This window comes from Phoenix dactylifera, chromosome 11 (assembly GCF_009389715.1).
Source record: "Phoenix dactylifera cultivar Barhee BC4 chromosome 11, palm_55x_up_171113_PBpolish2nd_filt_p, whole genome shotgun sequence".
Taxonomy (NCBI): Eukaryota; Viridiplantae; Streptophyta; class Magnoliopsida; order Arecales; family Arecaceae; genus Phoenix; species Phoenix dactylifera.
In genome coordinates, this window is record NC_052402.1 from 2,988,271 (window position 1) to 3,008,190 (window position 19,920).

General features: G+C 38.9%; 1 protein-coding gene across 2 annotated transcripts in view; it reads left to right on the top strand.

Moving 5' to 3' along the window:
• Positions 1–714: 714 nt before the first annotated feature.
• The window catches only part of LOC103720447 (alpha-amylase 3, chloroplastic), a 32,670-nt gene continuing 13,464 nt past the window's right edge, over positions 715–19,920 (top strand). For both annotated transcript variants that reach the window (XM_008810160.4, XM_008810153.4), the window contains exons 1-9: positions 715–1,118; positions 1,356–1,489; positions 2,292–2,346; positions 2,465–2,587; positions 2,917–3,034; positions 10,551–10,906; positions 12,473–13,161; positions 14,524–14,713; positions 18,483–18,589. In XM_008810160.4, coding sequence (XP_008808382.2) covers positions 849–1,118; positions 1,356–1,489; positions 2,292–2,346; positions 2,465–2,587; positions 2,917–3,034; positions 10,551–10,906; positions 12,473–13,161; positions 14,524–14,713; positions 18,483–18,589 — 2,042 coding nt within the window. In that variant the 5' untranslated portion in view covers positions 715–848. The remainder of the gene's footprint in view (positions 1,119–1,355; positions 1,490–2,291; positions 2,347–2,464; positions 2,588–2,916; positions 3,035–10,550; positions 10,907–12,472; positions 13,162–14,523; positions 14,714–18,482; positions 18,590–19,920) is intronic.

Here is a 19,920-nt window from a genome sequence, read left to right on the forward strand (position 1 = left end):
TTAATCTTTGATTTCGGTCATCAGGATTCCCATCGGACAACCAATATAATAGCTAGCAATTACTAAAAGATAATAAATAAATATACAGTTAATTACTATTATATTAAAATTTTTTGGTATATTATATTTATTATTGGATTCAGCTGAGTCGTTTTTTTTAAACTTAAAAAAAATTATATTTATATATTTTTTTAAAAAATTATTAGATTGATGGATAATATAGAAAATAATTTAGTTAATAGTACTATTCGTTTTTTTTATTGTTGCAAGTGGCTCGAAAGCTGTCGTACTCTCTCAAAAGCTGTTCCATAGTGTTCTTTAACAATTTTACCGTCTGAATGATTGGTTTTTCAAGTAGTCCAATGAGCTCATTTGCTTGCAAGAGTATGAATCGTTATCCATGTTAAGGTATGTACGACATCATCACAGCGCTACAAGCTTATAATAAAGACGGGAGATACCTAACGACTTCGGTTCTAACTTGATCACCGAAAGAACTCACCGAAGAAAAAAAAAAAAAAAAAAAAAAAAAAGAACTCATCGATTAGGAGCCCATGCCCATCTGAATGTGTCACGTGGCGGCCAAGTATCTGTTTACATGATGCTCGATGCAACCGCCTAAGTAGCGAATCTGCTCCGTAATAGATAACTACTACTTTTTAAGTTTCTATTTTCAGACGCTTCTTTTAAATGCAGTCCACGTGAAGGTCGCCTGAATATTCTCCACTCTTTCAATCAGCGTACGCGGGTCGCATCATCTTTGCTTATTTATTAAGCCGGATATCTTCCATTTCTCTCGACTCTTCTCTGCGTCTCTCCCCTTCTATCCGAGCTCTCTTCCTGTTCCAATGTCGATCGTCCGGTGGCGGCCGGTCCTCCACCAGCCGCCCAGAGAAAACCCTAGATTTCCTCCCCATGAGCTGAGGAGATCGAAGGTCCTTTGCCCGATCCACTACCGCAAACCCTTCTTCCCGGCTTCGAGAGGACTCTCCAACAGCTATGCTCGAAAGGCTCTTCGGATCGTTAGGGCGGGGTTGGCCCCGACACCGTCTCTCGCCGACGCCGCGGAGACCGATGTGTTGTTCTCGGAGACGTTCCCCTTGAAGCGGACCCAAACGGTAACTTATTCCTTGCTCGATTTGTCTCTCTTTCCGCTTCCAAATTTGTTGGGGAGATGACAGATTATTTTGATCCGTCACTGTTCTTGGCGAATCCGAGGGCGATCGAGGTTCTTGCGATCGCCTCAAGATTCGTGCGGTGCTGGGTGGGAACCCAGTGGTAGGGGTGCTTTTCTTTTCTTTTTCTTTTTTTCGTTTTCCTTTGTGGTTTTGTAATGGAGAATTTGGGGATGGCAGGTCGAGGGGAAGATATCGGTGAGATTGGATCCGGCTGAGGGGGAGGGATCGAGATGGCGGCTGGCGGTGGGGTGTAATCTGGAAGGGAAGTGGGTTTTGCACTGGGGAGTCACCTATTGCGATGATCTAGGAAGGTAAGCCGCGAAACTTTGCTATCTTTATAGTAGAATCTTTCTTTGAAAAGAAAAGAAAGAAAACAGAAAAAGAAGGAAAGGAAGATCTTTTTGTCTCCAACCAGGGAAAAAAAAACAGAAAAGAAAAGTAGATCTTTATTTAAAGTCAAAACTTGTGCTAAATGCTCCCCTTGCATCTATTGGATATGTTCGATTTATGTATTCCTATTTTTGTGCAAACTAGACTTACATAGTCCGAGTTAAAATTTGTAGTTTCTTGGCTTTAATCTCATAACGTTTTGTTCACAAAGAGGAAATGCTATCGGTTGACCCTTTTTGTGCTCTAAGGGGATTTGTGCAATTCATGGAAATTGGTGTGATACACAGGTAGTTGCATGCTGAGTTGCCAAGCCAGCAAGATGTGGGCCCATGCAACTTTTAGTGTGCACTAACTGGCACCCCAAAGCATTTTCCGTTCACGAATGGTGGTTCAATACTTTATGATCTGCTGGATCCTGAAAGATGATTTATATAATGGAAGTCCTTTTTCATAAATTAAACATTTAATTATACCTGCCGCTTATGCCTTTTCCTTGTGTATGATTGCTTGACAAGGCTGAGCTTTGTAGTTTCAAGTTATGCTACTATATGAATGAAACTTACAGATTTGGTAGAACTTAGTTGCTTTTGTCCATGAAAAGTTTTTAGTTTATTTTATATGAGATTTACTCTGTTTTGATAGGTACATGTCTACTTGCAAAGTTGCTTCATGTTTGCCTATTTCTTTTTAATAATTGAGTTGTAATATTCCTATTGCTTGCAGTGAATGGGATCAACCTCCTCCTGAGATGAGACCTCCTGGCTCGATTCCCATCAAGGTAGCTACTCATCTCTTGATTATCCTCTTTGTTTTCTCATGCTATTTGATTTACATCTCTTTCTATAAGTACTATTGTTCCTTTGGTCTATCTCATTGCCATTTGTGGCTTCCTTCAGGATTATGCAATAGAAACACCCTTGAAGAATTCTTCATCCGCTTTGAAGGGGCAGATACTTCATGAAGTGCATATTGATTTTGATAGTAATAGTCCAATTGCAGCTATTCATTTTGTTTTGAAGGTATTTGGTCTTTATACTTCTTGTTTCACGAAAATTAGTGATCTCCATCCTACTTCATGTGATTCAAACTATATCTTGGTTCAACTTAGTCTTCCTAGCAAGCTACCTTTTCTTCTAGTTTTTCGTCAGAAATTAATTATGACTCAACACATACTTTACGATTAAGTCGTTGTAGTCATCAAATTTCTTTTCAACATTTCAAGTTGGACTTGTTAAACTGATGGCTGACTGGCATATCAAGTTGTAATGACTTGTTAAGTGGGAGATGATAATTTCATGACTATTTCGAAATACTTTTTTCTCTAACACTTTGACATATAATGTATCAGGAAGAGGAAACTGGAGCATGGTTTCAGCACAAGGGTAGGGACTTCAAAATTTCCTTGAAGGATTTTATTGAAGAGGAAAACACTTCCAGTGGAAAGCAAGGATTCGACATATGGATAGGTTGAAATGCTATTAACTTGTTGTTATCTTAGGCCATAGTTTTTAATTAATACCTCTCTTCTTGATTGTAAGCCGTCTGAACTTTTATTTATCTAATATATTGCACAAGAAAATCTATGGTGGCGATCAAAGATGATATTTAGAAAATCCTTACCTTCTAAAAATTCTAAATGCATTGATTTGAAAGCCTCTGAGCTATCCTCTGAAAACTAACAAGATTTAAATGTGAGTGAAACCTTCATGTTGTAATTATTAGTTTGCTAGAATTTAGCACATGCTCTACAGATAAAGGGAGAATGGAGGAATGAATGGGCAAAGAGTATCATGGAAAGTGAAAGGAGGTAAGCCGCGAGGTTGCGGACAGAGTTAAGGGAGGCAATTCGTTGAACACCTTACAGGTGTGTCTGCTCCCCACTTTAGCCGACCAATGAAGACTACTATGGCAAGCAAGGATTCTTCCCCCTATATGCAGGATGATCATGGACGATGATTGCCCAAGGTCGATGTCGGCAGCCACGCTGGCAATCTTATAAGATCTCCAAGGAGATTGCTGTTCTCATCTTGCTGGAAAGAGATCGGTGACTCTCATTAAGAATTGGAGTCTACCTTAGTGGTGGTCAAGAGTTTGAATTGGAGGGTTCTAATCGATTGGATTGCTAAAGATTTTAAGGAGAGAGGCAAGTTGTTAAACGAGGTTGAGGCTTTCTCTCTGGTCAATGACCACTACTTGTTCCACTTCAGAATTGAGGCTGAGTGGGACTTCATCTTGAAGAAAAGCCCCTAGCTCATCGCAAGCTAGATTTTGGTGCTGGAATCCTGGAAGCCGAATTTTATTCCAAGTGAGAATGAGATCAAATTTGCGATTTTATGGGTAAGACTTACAAAACTTACGATGGAGTATTGGAAGAGATCAACCATCCTCAACATAGCCTTTGTCATTGGGAAACCCATGTTTATCGATGATTCCACCAACCATCTTCGCAAGTTAGGCTATGTTAGGGTTTGCGTATAGGTTGATATTTATGCTCCGCTCAAGCTTGACCGAACAATCAAAGGGAAGAATGAGGTCTTTTGCAGTAATTTATTTATGAGAACGTTCTGGTGGTGTGCTTTTAGTGCAATGGATTGGTCACAATGATGGGGAGTATCGCTTCCCTTCCCTAGCCTCGCCCTCAGATAGGGGCTAGCAACAGCTGCAACGAGAAAATTTTGTTGTGTTGGACTAAGGTTTAGAAGACCGGAGCACCTTTGCCTTGTCAGCCATGGTAGTAGACACAGGTGGGAATCTAGGCATGATGGAGGCCTCGACATCCAAAATGCCTGAGCACACAAGCTAGTGGGACCCCCCTCTCCAGCCATTGTTTGGTCCTTAGCTGGTGACAACCAAGACGAGGAGATCAAGAACTCCACGAACAGGGGACCTAAGAAAGAAGATGGAGTCAACTCAATCTATTCAAGCCAACATTCCTCTGGTTTACCCTGTTGCACCGAGTTCCCTCTAGACTCGGAGGAATGGCGAAAGCCACCCAGGGTCCCAAGGTGCAAATCATTTAACCGCCTTCATGAAAATGCAACGGGGTGGCAAGGAACAGGTGGAAAGATGGGATCTATAATTGAGCTTCTTTTTGAGTCAAGCCATTCAAAGGGCTCCTTGGAGCTCACTCAAGTGGCGATCCAAGAACCGCCCATATGGTAGAAGCATAAAGCAACACTGGTTTTGGCTAAGCTTGGCCCATGCTAAATGGGCCAGATCTCCCAATTCATCAACACCTCAGTCCACCCACCAGAAAGCCCAAGTAATTCTCTTGAAACTCAAACACTTGCGGCCCCCTATAATAAAGCCCAAGCGGCCAAGCCCTCCAAGTCTAATCCGGCCAAGGCCATGCTGCCTAAGACACCTAGACTCCTCTATTTGCCCATTTAGGTAGCGGGTACCAAACATGGTAACGCCCCACCAAAACCAGCTCCATTCCAACAACATTCTTAGGAGGAAATGGCCGAAACTAAGCTCATGATATGCTCTTTCACTGTCCAACCATCACTATCAGCTCATGAGTTAGTGGTCTTATTTGTGAAGAGGGTGGCAGTTTGGCATCCCTAGAAATGCTTCAATGAAGGAGCATTGGAATGTGGTAGCCGTAGAGATGTGTTCGATGGGCCTGGATTGGTCTCTCAACCCCTTCAATGAAGTATTCCTTTAGAATTGTAGGGGGGTTGGCAAACCCGCTTTGGTTCTTACAGTGAGAAGATACATCCAGTTGTACTTTCCCCAAGTTGAAATGCAATTGACTGGCCAAAGCCTTCTTCTAGCTTGACGATGCTTGCTGAATGATTAGCTTTTTTATGTTGTTGAGTCGCAGAGCCTCTCTGGAGGCATTATTGTCATGTGGCAGAAGAATATTACGCATGTGGATGTTTTCCACCACAGTCCCCAGCAAGTCATCATTGTTATTCAAGTCAAATCTCAAACTGTAGCTTTGGGCTGCCATCTATGCTGACTAATCTTCACAAGTTTTGTGGAGGAAAGCCATGGCGGGGACCTAAGGGGATATGTTTATGCTAAGGACCTATTTGTTCGCAGGAAGAGGAGGGAGAAAAATGTGGTCAACGGAAAAATGACAATGTGGCTTATGTTTGGTTGGAGGTTTCAAATAGAAAGATGGGAAAGTAGACTCCCCATGGGAATAAGTTGCTTACTTTTCGCGGAAAATAGAAACTCGTGGGACATGGAAAACCTACTTTTCCATGTGCTAGAAATCAAGGTGAAGTTCTCTTTTTCTAGAAATACCCTTAATCCTAGTGGCTTATGTCCTTTTTTTTCTTTCTTGTAGTCAATTTATTAAGTGCATAAAAGGTATTTTACACAACTTTTCAGGAAAGTAGATGCTCAACGAAACATAAGTCACTCCAGAAAGTGTGCTTCTTGTGCCCCTTTTCTATAGTTAACTAAACATGCCAAAATCACTTTCTCAGGTATATTATACCTAGGCATCAACTTCTCAAGAAATACATTCCAGTGAGGTAAAATTCTTCCTGTGAACCAAACAAGTCCTAAGAAGATTGGAGTCTTGTGTTCTGTGAATTCATCTCCACTAATTGCTTGCATGATTAGCGCTACATAGGAGCCTGATACATATGGTGCAACAATCGATCTGGATAGGCAAGAGTTTGGGAGTGCATTGATCGAGCTTTCGCCATTGATGATTGAATCCAACACTTCGTAGATTACCAGGTGCATCACTTGGCCCACATATCAGATCACTGCCCTATTCTTATTTATACCCCTTCTCCATTTCTTGTCAACCCTCGTTTTGAGAAATTCTGGTTTGATATCCTCAATCTTGGGATGTGGTATGAGATGCATGGAGAATGCTAGTGAGGGGGATCCCATGTATCATGTCACTTGCAAGTTGGAGCTCACAAAGTGAAGACTGAAATGCTGGAATTTTACCATAGGGGAAATATCTTTAGAAAATTGGAGGTGGAATCGAAATTAGGGATCTTCAAAAAATGGAGTATGATCAAGGGTCTCTCGGAAGATGATCTTATATTATTGTGAGCTTCCTTGTCTTCTCACTCCTCCCTTCTTTGCTGGTAAGAGACACTATGGTGACAAAAAATCTGGTTTTAGCTGGATTTGCGAGGGAGACAGCAAAACCACATTCTTTCATCAGACTACCATGACGAGAAGATACCAAAATAGCATTCACATCTTGAAAGGAAGCAATGTTGTGCTGATGGAGGACATCAATTCTATATGGAAGGAGCTCTTCCATTTCTTCAAATCTAGATGGACTGTTGACCTGGGTATTGCATCACTAGCCTTCATCGCCCAACCCAATTGGATACTCCTGAGTAGGAGTATGAGAGGTTGCTGAAGCATGTATCAGATGGGGATTTTGAGGTGGTTGTTTGGTCCTTTCCAGAGGACAAAGCACTAGGGATTGATGGCTTTCCACCTCTCCTCTTCCAAAGGTATTGACCTGTTATCTGAGGAGACATCTGTCTTGCCATCAAGCAATTCTTCTCCACTTGCTTGATGCTCCAAGCATGGAAGGACACATACATCACTCTATTGCCTAAGAGACTTGATGCATTAGAACCCCATCACGTTATACAGGATCATTGCCAAAATTCTTGTTTGTAGGGTGCAACCAATGTCCAACGTTGCTCTGACGGTATATTAGCCAATCCCGACAGCCAGTCCTTTAGAGTATTGTCCAGGCCCGTTTTGTAGCATTCGGTCAAAGGGTAAATCTTGATAAATATGCAATCAGTTCAGTCCTAGGACGAAAGTGATTGTGAAGCACCTAATCAAAAGTCATTCGAATATCATTGAATACAGTGGGGTTTGGCAGTGCTTGGGTGTCCCAAGCACTAGGAGGGAGGACTATGGTTGTTGATTGTGCTTTCTTGGTTTAGTGTGTTCATGATAGATTGGAAGGTTGGAAGTGGAGATCCTTATCAATGATGTGTAGGTTGGTTCTTATTAAGTCTATGCTTTTGCCCCTCCCTAATTGTTTGACGGCCAACATAGTCATTCCTAGATTAGTCATCCACAAGCTTGATTGGATTATGTGCAACTTCTTATGGGGCTTGTCGGATATCTCTGTCTCCATCTATTGGCTTGGATATGTGTTTGTAACCAATTCAGGATGGGGGCCTAAGTACCCCCTCCTTGTCGCTTAGACATGATGCTTAATGGCTAAGCATGCAGCTAGATTTATTCTAAACATGGACAACTATTGGTGCTTGCTAACTCCCCTACCTTGAGGTCCAGCTTAAAATGGATGATTGGTGATGGTAGATCGCCACACACGCTTGATGATCCTTGTCTCTTTACAATCCCTTTGAATAGCTTGCTCATCATCCTTGAGAACCTCAAGGTGAAGGGTTTAATGATTCAAGGCAGTAAGAATTAGGACATTTATTTCAGCCTTTATGCTTGTGCAGAAGATTTGGCATGCAAAGTGTTGTCTACTGCCATTCTACTGCTTAATACTTCGGATAAAACTTGATGGGGTACTACTGTCTCTACTAGAATTAAAGCCAAGGATCTTTATAGGCTGCTTTGAGTTGGCCTTTTGGCTTCCTTGGACATCTCCTGGGTTTGGAAGGTTGGCCCCCATCCGAGAGATGCTCTCTACCTCTAGAAGGTGGCTTGGAACTGGCTCCTTTGTCATAGTACTCTACACTGTAGGAGCTTTCAAATTGCTCCTTATTGTGATTGTTGCTTGGAAGTCAAGGAGACTGTTAGCCGTGCTATTCTAATTCCCTAGAGCCATGTGTATTTGGAGGTGTGCAACCCTATTTGTTGGTTCTGTCATCCCTTTCAATTCCCTGGACTCTTTTGTACAAATTTTGAGAGAGGGGTGTGCCACAAAAGGCATGAGGGTGATATTACATTTTATGCTTATATTGCATATCATATATCATTGGCCGGTAATGGGCAAGTGTTTGAAAATATTGAATAGAGCCCCCTCTTGACTTTCATGAAAGCTTCTACTCAAGTTGGGTGTTTCATCCACACCAAGGCCATCAGTAGATCTATATCAGTCGGGGAAAGATGGGTTTCCATATCCGCCATTGCCACATCATCTCATGTCATATGGGAGCCTCCACCCCTAAGCTTCGTCAAGTTTAACTTTGACGACAGTATGATGGATGGCGGGGCAAATTGTGGTGCAGGTTTTATTATCCACAATTTCTATAGTATCATAGTTCCGCAGGCTGAGTTGTGATGAGCATGGGAGGGGCTCATATATGCTTCCACCATATTAGGGGCAACCCAGTTTCCCATCTTGACAGGGCTGACCCTCTTCTTGTAGATATATGGAAGAGCACCTCAGCCTTAATGTCTTTGGAGGCTGCTCACGTTTATAGGGAAGGAAATAGTGCATCTGACTGGGTGGCCTTCTATGTTGCAAATCATTCGGGCAGCTTTGTATGGGGACTCCATCTGTCTTATGCAAATTCATGAGCTCCTATACTCTGATGCCAATGGATGTATTTACATGAGGATTTTATCTCATCCTTCACCCCCAAAAAGGGCAGAGAGCTGAGAATAGTGCGAATGATATTTTTGTGATTATCGTAAAAGTGGAGTTGAACACTCAGGTTGGAGTCGGACCCCAAGCATTCCCTTTTTGTTATTAGTTAATCTCATACATTTATTTAGATGTTTCTGTTTTGCATCATACAGATTTTCCAGGCATCTATCTATTTTATCGTTTTTTTTGCCTCTATATTAGCTACATAGCTTGAAAGGACTGCCTAAATGGTTGGTGTTGGATGTGGGAGCTGGGGCACCTTTAGAATTGCCTATTAAGTTATAGTAAGACATTGGCTATCGTGAAATCATACTAGCCATGTGGATTCCCAGGTACTGTATCATTTAGAAGTGTTGAGTCTGGCTACGTAGACTACTCTATCAACTGTTTTGGTGGTTACCATATTCCATTTTAAGAGTATTTTTATGGTTTCCAGAAGTTCTGGGATTTTGACATTGGCAGCCATCCTCAATCTCTTCTATTTCCAGTCCTCCATTTTGTCTAGGGCTGAAAATGGATCAGTCAAGACTCATATCCATCTTTATTTGGTGATTATGGATGCGAATATGATATTAATTGGATGTGGATCAGTCAATACTCATATCCATCCTTATTTGGTGATTATGGATGCGGATATGATATTAATTGGATGGTAGAATTCATATCCATATTTGTTTTAATCTTATGTGGATACAAATTGGATATTGACAATATGGGTATAAATATGGATATAAATTGGATAGTCAAAACTTTCTGATCTATCAGATCAAAGATGTCATTATAGAGAATGTAAATTTAATTAATGACATGCTATTATTAATGTTGTGTATCCATATCCGTTACTCGCTTTTCTTTGATGGACATGAACATGCATATAGATTATAGATATTAGTCAAATGCTTAAATTTGTATGCTTATACAAATAGATTCGGATATTAAAAAATCTGATCCATTTTGACCATTGATTTTATCTCATCATCTAAATCCAAGGTTCCCATGGATATTATACAGGTTCGTAGCCTGTTAAGGATCTGGATTATTGATAGTTGTATAAAAAGGATAAATATGATATTAGAGACTAATAATATTAAAACAATACATATCAATCAAGATGCATTTGTTAGAAATTCATGATTCAGAGGCCAAAATCCAGAAGGTATATTTTGTTGTGACATAGGAACAACGTACACTTGATCTGAAAGGAGCATGTCCTTTGTATCCTTTTTTTTTTTTTTTGAATCCTCAAATGCCAGTTCACCATTAATGTTTGACACGCTACCCTTTTTCTCCATTGGAATGCTGTTTTTGTATCATTGTCATTTATTTTCTCTATGCAATTAACATTCAGTTCTCCTTAGCATCTTCTTTTTTTTGTTTTTATTTGAAGCATATGACGATGGAGAGAACCTCCTTTATAGCTGGGAAGTTGATTGATGATGGTGATTTTTAGTTCTTTCTGGTTTCAGGTGCTTTTGACCAGATATCTAGTTTGCTGGTGAATGCTGAGGGATCTAGTTCTAAACCCCAGGAGGCTGTTGGTGAAGCTAAAGTTACCAAGCGGCAGAATAAGCGCATTCAAGGATTTTATGAAGAGTATTCTTTGTTGAAAGAAGAGTTTGTTCAGAATTTTATGACAGTTACTGTGAGGAAAAGTGATGAGTCAGACAAGAATATAGTGCAATTTGACACTGATATGCCTGGTGATGTTGTTGTTCACTGGGGAGTCTGTAGGGATAATGGCAAAAATTGGGAAATCCCACCTGCTCCTCATCCTCCAGCAACCAAAATTTTTCGGCGTAAGGCTCTTCAAACTTTGTTACAGGTACAGAGGAAGGGAACTGTATTTTATCTGTTTTAAATTGTAATTCAAAGTATCCATTTCAAAGGACAGAGTTATTGTTAAAGAGCTGAAAATTTTCTCTATTATCTGTATCAGAATTCTTTTGAAGAAAAAAATTGCAAAAAAGATGATAGAATCTGATATCAAGAGATGTAGACAAAATGGAAGTTGCAAGTTATATCTGTTTGATGTTAAATTTGGAAACTTTAAGAAATTATAATAGGAAAAAGAAAGAAATTCTTTGGAAAGCTGTGCAATATAGTTTAAGTATGAATTCATGATTAACTTGTCACTATTGAAATGACATGGTGCATTTTGGTAGTAATTTTTGTGTATGACATTTTTTCCTTCTTTATCTTTGAAAGAAGAATGTATAATACGCATATACCAATGTTTAGTTTATTGTTTTGCTTAGTTAAATCAAAAAAACACTAACCATTTTGAAGGATTTGCCCTTATTAAGTAATTAGGACATGGAGCAAGTATTCATATGTCGCCGAAATGGGATGATACCACCAGTGTTGTACTGTTTCGGTGTGAATTTGAGACCAGGATGCTGCCGGTCATCAAAATAGATAAAATAGGGTTGTGCAACTCCAGCGAAGGAGAAGGTGTCAAGGTGGCCAGAGAAGGATAAGGAGATGGTGGGGCGGTGCTGGAGGAGGCGGAGATGGAGGAGGGGTAGTAGCCTCCCGTCAGCAACTTCATGGAGGTTCGTGAGCGTCGAGATGCAGCATGGTGATTCACTGCTTTCATCTCCTGCCTTTGGGCCAAGTGTGGGAAGGCAATGGTCATACCAGGGGGGTGGGGGAGGGTCGGGAGTAGCAGCCTTCGCTTACAAGGATGAGGAGAGAGGGGATTACCGAGTTTGGGTTCCTTAGTTCCTCCTTTTTCTTTGAGAGCCATTGCTTCAATACCCATTTTATTTGGCAACCCACTGACCCAGTGCTAAATCGGGCAGGTTAGGTTATGCATTTCAGGGTTTAATGCCAATTTTACCCTCAAGTTAAATGCTCAGCCTGTCCTGAGCATCCCAAGCATCCAGTGCGTTAGGACGGGATGGTACATGTGGCATACCGTCCCACGGGAGAACTGGTACACCCTCGCATCGCGGCATTTCAACCCTAGCCATGGAGGATAGTAACTTGTTGGATATAATTTTCATATATGTTCTAAGTACCGGTACATCCTCGTATTGTGGTGTTTCAACCCTTGCCATGGGGGATATGTAACTCTTGCTGGATATGATTTTCATATATGTTCTAAGTAGGAGGCTCTTCTGCTACTTGAACTACCGGCACCTGAATTAGTTGGTTGGAGGTACAAATGTAAGATAAATGTCTTATACCTCTAGAACCTAGATCATCTACTTATTTATGCTCTGCTAATGATTTATCTGATATAAAGTGTTGGAAGCCTATGTATGTTTCTTTCTTTTTTGTCAACTAATTTACCTTGAGATGTACTGAATTGCTTTTTTTTTCCCTCCCAAAAAAAGGGAAATCTCTTAACACTTAATACTGACTACAGAGTTCTGTTGCATTGCAGCCAAAAAGAAATGGCCTTGGTAATTGGGGATTATTCTTGCTGGATAAAGGAATATCAGGTGTTCTTTTTGTGCTCAAGCTTAACGAATACATATGGTTGAATAATATGGGAACTGATTTCTACATCCCTCTCACAAGTGCGAGTAGTTCATCCATTCAAACCTGCCAGGATAGTATTGCAAACGAACAGCTAACATGGACAGAGCCTCAAGACATGAGACATTCCTCAAATAATGATGAGACAAATCAAGCAGTTGATCATGCTGCAGATACTGATGAAATAATTTATGAAATAAGGAATTTAGTAACTGATATATCATCTGGAAAAGGTAGAAGCACAAAAAGTAAAGAAGCACAGGAAAACATCCTACAAGAAATTGAAAAATTGGCTGCAGAAGCTTATAGCATCTTCAGAAGCTCCATTCCAAATTTTGTGGAGGAATATGTCTCTGATGCTCAATATTTAAAGCCTGCTGTAAAATTATGTCCGGGGACAGGCTCTGGATTTGAAATACTATGCCAAGGATTTAATTGGGAATCTCACAAATCAGGAAGATGGTATTCTGAGCTCAGTGCAAAGGCCAAGGAATTATCTTCACTGGGTTTTACAATTATATGGTTGCCACCACCTACTGAATCTGTATCACCTGAGGGCTACATGCCAAAGGATTTATATAATCTGAATTCCAGGTATATATTTGCTACAGGAGGTTTTTTTCCTTGGGATCCTTACTATCTTTAAGTTCTCTAGATGTATATATTTGGCTTCTTTGGTAATTTGCAATTTCCTGTTTTGGTCAACATAGATGCTGCTGCTTGGCTTTACACTTCTTACTTAATGTGCAGTTGTGGGACACATTCAGCTGCATAGATTGCTGTGTAATATAGCAAACAGTCTGTTTTCTTTCTCCTGTGAGAAACCTGTATTATTTGGAACATGGATTCATCAATTTTTTAGTGGTGTTTGAAGACTTGAAGATACTGTTTGTTCTTGTTGAAATGTGAATTTATAGGTTAAACCAAGTCCAACTGTCACGTGATGAATCTTATAAATGCTAAGAGTTATCTTGCACGTCATTACTTGTACAGATTTATTGTCTGGAATAGAAACTTATAATAAATAAGAAACATAGCGAGCTGAGCGCCCTCAGGATGTATCAGCTATCAAAGTCTGCAACCGGCAGTTGCATGAATCAGCTGACTTCATTTTGAATTAGTCGCTTAGAGCAAGTGCTCAATGCAAGTGGGCGTGTATCGAGAGGCTGAAGTTGAATAGAAGCCAAAAAGTTGTGAGGAAGTAAAAGTTGTGAGGAAGTAAAAGAATTATATTGTCATCATCAAGCATTGGCATGTTTTTAGGACCACTCTCTAAATTAGAATGTGCTTGTTACATTTCACACAAACAAAGTACATTATGAAGGAGGATCTGTTCATGTCCATAAATATTCTTGCATACGGATGTTACCTTGAATGTAGATTTGAGTATCTTTGGCACCAAAAAAGAAAGGTTTTATCTTAGTGGAATTTGACATTATCTGACTGAATGTGCATACTACATGAATGCATCCTTGTTCATTATCTTAAGAAGATGGATAGTTATGCCATATGGTTTTGAATATTCATGTGAATGGATGTAATATAGTTATGAGCTTTTTGGAGGGAAAAACGGGCACGGATAAAGTTCAAATCAACATCAAGTGCTGGCAATTGGCATCTGTGTGGTTTGATTAGTTCTGCCAATTTTATGTATTATTGTTGTTTTTATGTGTTAGCTGCATATTTTAGGAAAACATGAACATGTCTATCTAGTTGCTTTTTAGGGTTGCTAATGTTCGGCTCACCTTAACCTTTTCTTTCTTTTTGGTCTGGAACATAACCTGAGTTAGCAATTAAGCAACCCTTTGATTCCATTCTCCAAGGCTCTCAAGGCCAAGCTAGGAAGCACTGTTATAGCTGATAAGTTTATTCCAGATCCTGAAAGTTCTTCGAGCTACAGTATTGCTTTGCTCTTTTGTTAACTGCATGTTGACTTCATATCATGGAATTTATCAGATATGGAAGCAAGGAACAACTGAAGGACCTTGTGAAAAGGTTTCATGAAGTAAACATTAAAGTTCTTGGCGATGCTGTCTTAAATCATCGATGCGCTCACTATCAGAATCAGAATGGCATCTGGAATATTTTTGGTGGTCATTTGAATTGGGATGACCGAGCTATTGTTGCTGATGATCCACATTTCCAGGTAACAGGTTATCATTTGTGACACAATGGTCTTTTTGACAAGGAAGTTTAAGAATGTTTCCGGCAGGATTGCTGCTTGTACTGAATATACTTATAACTGCTATTCTGTTAAGAGATAAACTGGCAGGAACATATAGTTTTTGCAAGTGAAGACTATTATCTTTGAGTAGTTTGTGGCTTATGTACTTTGATGGCATTTGATTTCTAAAAAGAATAATATATATAAAGCTATAACATAACAGAATTAGATATCATGATTTCTGTTATATCAGTTCAGGAATACAATATCGTGATTTAATGCACAAAATTATTGGTAGTTTCCAAGTTCCCATGTTTGGAAAACTTTTGATGATATCATGGTATATTTTCGCAGATCTATATGAAATGTTTAGGAAGGGGATGATTATTGTTGTTAACGCATACAAAACTAGAATTAGATAAAAATGCATATGAGGAATTGCATGGGAGAACATGGAATTTTTGATATGCGCTGCCCCGAAATTAGGCAATGAATTGCATAGAAGATTCCAACACCCCCCTTCTTTTTCTCTCTTGCTTCACTTCTTTTTTCTGCTATATCACTTATTCCTTGTCCTAGAACCAAGTCTTTTCCAAATACACTCTGCAAGCGAGGAAAAATTGAATTTCAAATGTATACCACATATGATGTTGGATTAAGTCAATAATTGTACGAGAAGTGTTAGTAGTAGTTTTAACGGGTGAATATGTATCTCTAATTGTATTTTGGTACTTAGATTCCTTGTAGTCAGAATATTCTATCTAGGGTAACATCCACCTCCAGAGTGCTTCCTTACTAAAATTGTTTTTAAAGTATCTGTTTCCCTGCATCTGCACTCGCTCTTGATTCGAGCAACTATGCTCGGATTACATCCTTTTGCTGTGAATCGCCATTTTTTTTGAACTTGTTGCAAGTGAAATAACAACCAATGCTAAAAGGGACGATTTTTTATGTTAGTAATTTTGTATTCTTTTTTGACTGAGTTGGGAAAGTTGAAATAGATCCATAATTAATTTTTCACAATATGTCTCACTGGATTCTCTAATGATCTCGAGTCATATTTTGAGACTGATTGATGGAACTTGGAAACATGTTTTGGAGTTCATGCATTATCCTTATATGGGACGTAAAGCCAAGGTTCGTTGTGCTGGTACTGGAGTCCATACTGGCCGGCCGGCAGCATGGTTCGGTATGCCCCTGTTCCGTTCCGTGTTGGGCCTGTATCGACACAACAAAGAAGACGAGGGTGAGGGAGAGTGAGAACGGGAGAGAGGTAAAGAGAGAGGAGGAGGAAGGGAGAGGGAGAGGAAGGGAGGACTGTCGGAGGCCTGTAGCAAGGGCTCCGCCCTTCGAGCGAAACAGGGGTCCGTCGGAGCTCTTATTTTATTTTAAAAATTTTAAGTAAAGTCGGCAAGGGGTTTGCTGACTTCACTTAAAATTTGGGCCTATTTTTTTATTTTGAAAATTTTAAGTGAAGTCGGCAAACCCCTTGCCGACTTCAATTAAAATTTTCAAAATAAAAAAAAGGCCTCGATGGGCCGCTTGCTCTGGCCCACCCTCCCTCTCCCTCTCCCTTCCTCCCTCCTCTCTTTTTCTCTCTTTCCTTCTCTCTCTCCCCCTCTTGCCGGTTTCCTATTTTGAATTCTAGAACCATCCTAGTCTGCTGCCGGCACGGCTCGGTACGCCTCGAATTGGATAATTCGGGGTGGTTCCGCATTCCTTTAGTAAAGCTATTATCTACCCCTATGGGGACTAAATGTGATTATCATTATGGCAGAATCTACATGATATGTTTAATATCCATATGCGCTCAATATAAGAGTTAATACTACATAAAAGGGAAACATGATAGATATTTGCCCATCATGTAATGTAATACCATGTGATATGCTACTATACTTTATCACCCTCATGCACCATATGGAATCTACACTTCATCCTGTGAGTTAGGTTATATATACTGGTGATTCCCATTATTGGGGGTGTGCAAAAAGCCGGCCAAATCGTGAACCTAACCTCAATCGGTCTCTTTGGTTTGGTTTATATCAATTTTTTTAAAATTCGATTTGGTGTTTGTTTGAGAAAGTTTTGAATCGAAAAAATTTGGTTTGATTTCGGTTGAGTTTTCAAAAACCCGATTCAAATCAAACCATATGTATATATAAGTATATATATTTAAACAGAATTGACCCAACCTAACCCACATGTATATATACATATGTATTTCAAATTTTTAAATTTTTTATATGTTTAGACTTAGCCTAGCCTATTTAGTCTAGTCCATTGAACATCAATCTTTTATAAAATGGAATTTTTATGTTTAGACTTAACCTAGCCCATGTAGTCCAACCCATTGAATATCAACCCGATAAACCGAGCCAAACCGAATTTTTCGGGTCAATTTGAACCGGTTTTTTAGCAAGTCGTTTTGGTTTTGGTTTTAGAAAATCGGTTTAAATCGGTTTGGTTCCAAAAATAATCCTAAACCGACCCGACTTGAACCATGCACACCCCTACCCATTATTCAGCATCCAGGTGTTACCCCCTATGCATTAAAACAAACAGAATCAGTAAGGTCTATGGAACATCCAACTTTATGTTTACTTACCAGCAACTGAGCATGTGCAATTCGTGTTTGAAGGAAAACATATAAGGTTTTATATTATAGCAGATATATAGTATAAAAAATATATTAAAAATAATTAATTTTTTGTTATTTGTCAGCAGTGTTTTTTCTTTAATATTTAACTACTCACACAAATTATGTGATTCTAATTCTTTCATTTTGCAGTTGGTGTTCGAATTTATTCTAATTTGTTTACTCTCGTAAACTTTTGATCATGATATTTTTCCTTTTTTTGTTTGCAGCCTATTATTTTAATTCTTTATTTTTTTTCTTATTTGTTTGTTCTCAAAAAATAACAATTGAGAAAGGAATTTTTTGTTATGAACTTATGATCTTATGAAAAAGGAAATCTTTTATTAGATTTTTTCTTATTTGTTTGCAATTGGTATTTTTGATTTTTTTACTTTATTGGTTTTCTATCACAATTTTTTTTATGATCTTCTTCTTACTTGTTTGCATTCCTTTCTTAATTTTTTTCTCCTTGTTTTGTTAGAAGCCAGGATTTTTTTTTCCTGATTTGTTTACTACTAGGATTTTAATTAGATGAAATTTTCATATTTGGTATTTGAAATTTTTGTTGTTATTTGCATAACACTAGGATTATAAAGATAATTTTAATTAAATGAAATGGCATTTTTGGTATAAAATATGACAAATGGAATAAAAAAATTGAAACTGACTTCTTTTTAATATAAGATAGAAAGTATAGATAAACTGCTCTATTGTAAATGCAGTTGGAAATGTATGTTAATATGTGCTTTCAATTTTTTGTTTGATAGGTTGCTACTTGTTTAATTATAGTTCTTTTATAGTGCTAGGAGATCAGATGTTCACAGTTTGCAAAATTATAGCTCTCCATGTCTAGTAAATGTATAGTATCTAAACATTTCGGATTTTCTTGAGACCAAGCATCCCAAACCTTATCTCTGTACTGAGTATGGACTTATATTATTTCTATGTGATATTTCTTTGCTTGGAACTGTAACAAATTGATCTTTCAAATTTTTGGCTACAAGATTTTCATGTGCCATTTCTTTATTCTTTAGAATGATATCCCTCATATACTAATATATTTTGTCCGTTTGTATGCTTCTTGTTGAAAAAAAAAACTTTTCTTCTTTCTAGGGTAGAGGCAACAAGAGTAGTGGAGATAATTTCCATGCAGCGCCAAACATTGACCATTCTCAGGAATTTGTGAGGAATGATCTCAAAGAATGGCTTTGCTGGTTGAGGTCTGATAATGTGTACCTCTATTTTCATATTTTTCAAAAATTAACTTTTGATAATTTCTGGAATTTCTTTCTTTTTGAGAGGAATGCCTGGAATATCATTTTCTGCTTATTGCTTAATCTGTGTTCAAACATAATATGGAAATTACTATATTTACTTTTGATTGGAAAGCATATGATATGAATAATTGAAATATTGCTATAATGGAGGGTAGGCAGGGCCTTTTGATTGTATTTGCATAATATAATAATTGCAGCATGTTTCAAAAACAACTAGAACAGCCTGATGGAATCAAACTTGTGGTATTAGATTGTGTGTGTATATTCTTGTTCAATCTGTTCCATCAGAAGAAATGTATGTAAAATTCCTCACGCCTTAGGTGTTAAAGCCCAGACCGCATATTTAACATTCAAGTCATACTCTGCTGATACCTCCAGTTTGTGGATTTGTGTGCTTCACTACATGTCTTGAGTCAGTGTTGGGATCTGAAAGTAGTAGTAGATTTATTGGACCCAAGGGGATCATCAAGTATTTTGTTTCACACTAGCAGAGTTGCATAACCTTCTCCGGGCTTCTTAGAAGAAATAGGTGCAAAGTCTCACTACCCAGGCCAGTGAAATGGTTGCAGTTACATGTATGAAAGGAAGCTGTTGCAGGAAGAAGCTGTGTGGTTAGCTCCAATCAACATCCTGGCTAAGATGGTATTATCATGAAGACCAACTTATGAAATTGAACATGGGTAAAGTTTTGCTTGCGTCCAACAAGTTGGCAGGTGCAGGTTCATGTGATGTTATCTATGGCAGCAATTGGTGGTGGGCTACCCCTTGGAGGCGAAAGGACATGCTTATTTCCATGTGTTTCAGCTGACCAGACAGAAGAAGCATTTACAGATATCTGGTGGGATCTGATTATCAGCTTGCTATACAGGCAGTCTGACATGAGGCTAGACCTCTTTTGACCCTTTGCTAGGAATATTAGTTGTGAAAATAAAGAGAAATATGAATATTCAATGGCTAGTTGTCAGTATCCTAGAGGGAAGCCAGTGATGTGGTGGATGCTTCCTCTCCATACAACGGAAGACATTCTTGGAGTCACTGTAATGACTTCGATTAAAGCCTACTCGGCAATATGTGCCTGTCCAACACAGGGCCATTTAGGATAGATCTAGAACATTGGACTATTGTGGAGAACTGCCTTTGAGGCTTTATATATATATGCCAAAACAGAAAGGGGAGAAAAAGAGATATGGTCACCATGCATTGAATGCTCGTAGGGTGTATAGGTCTTGAAAATATATGCATGCCAAACTAGATGCATTTTTAAAATATGATTT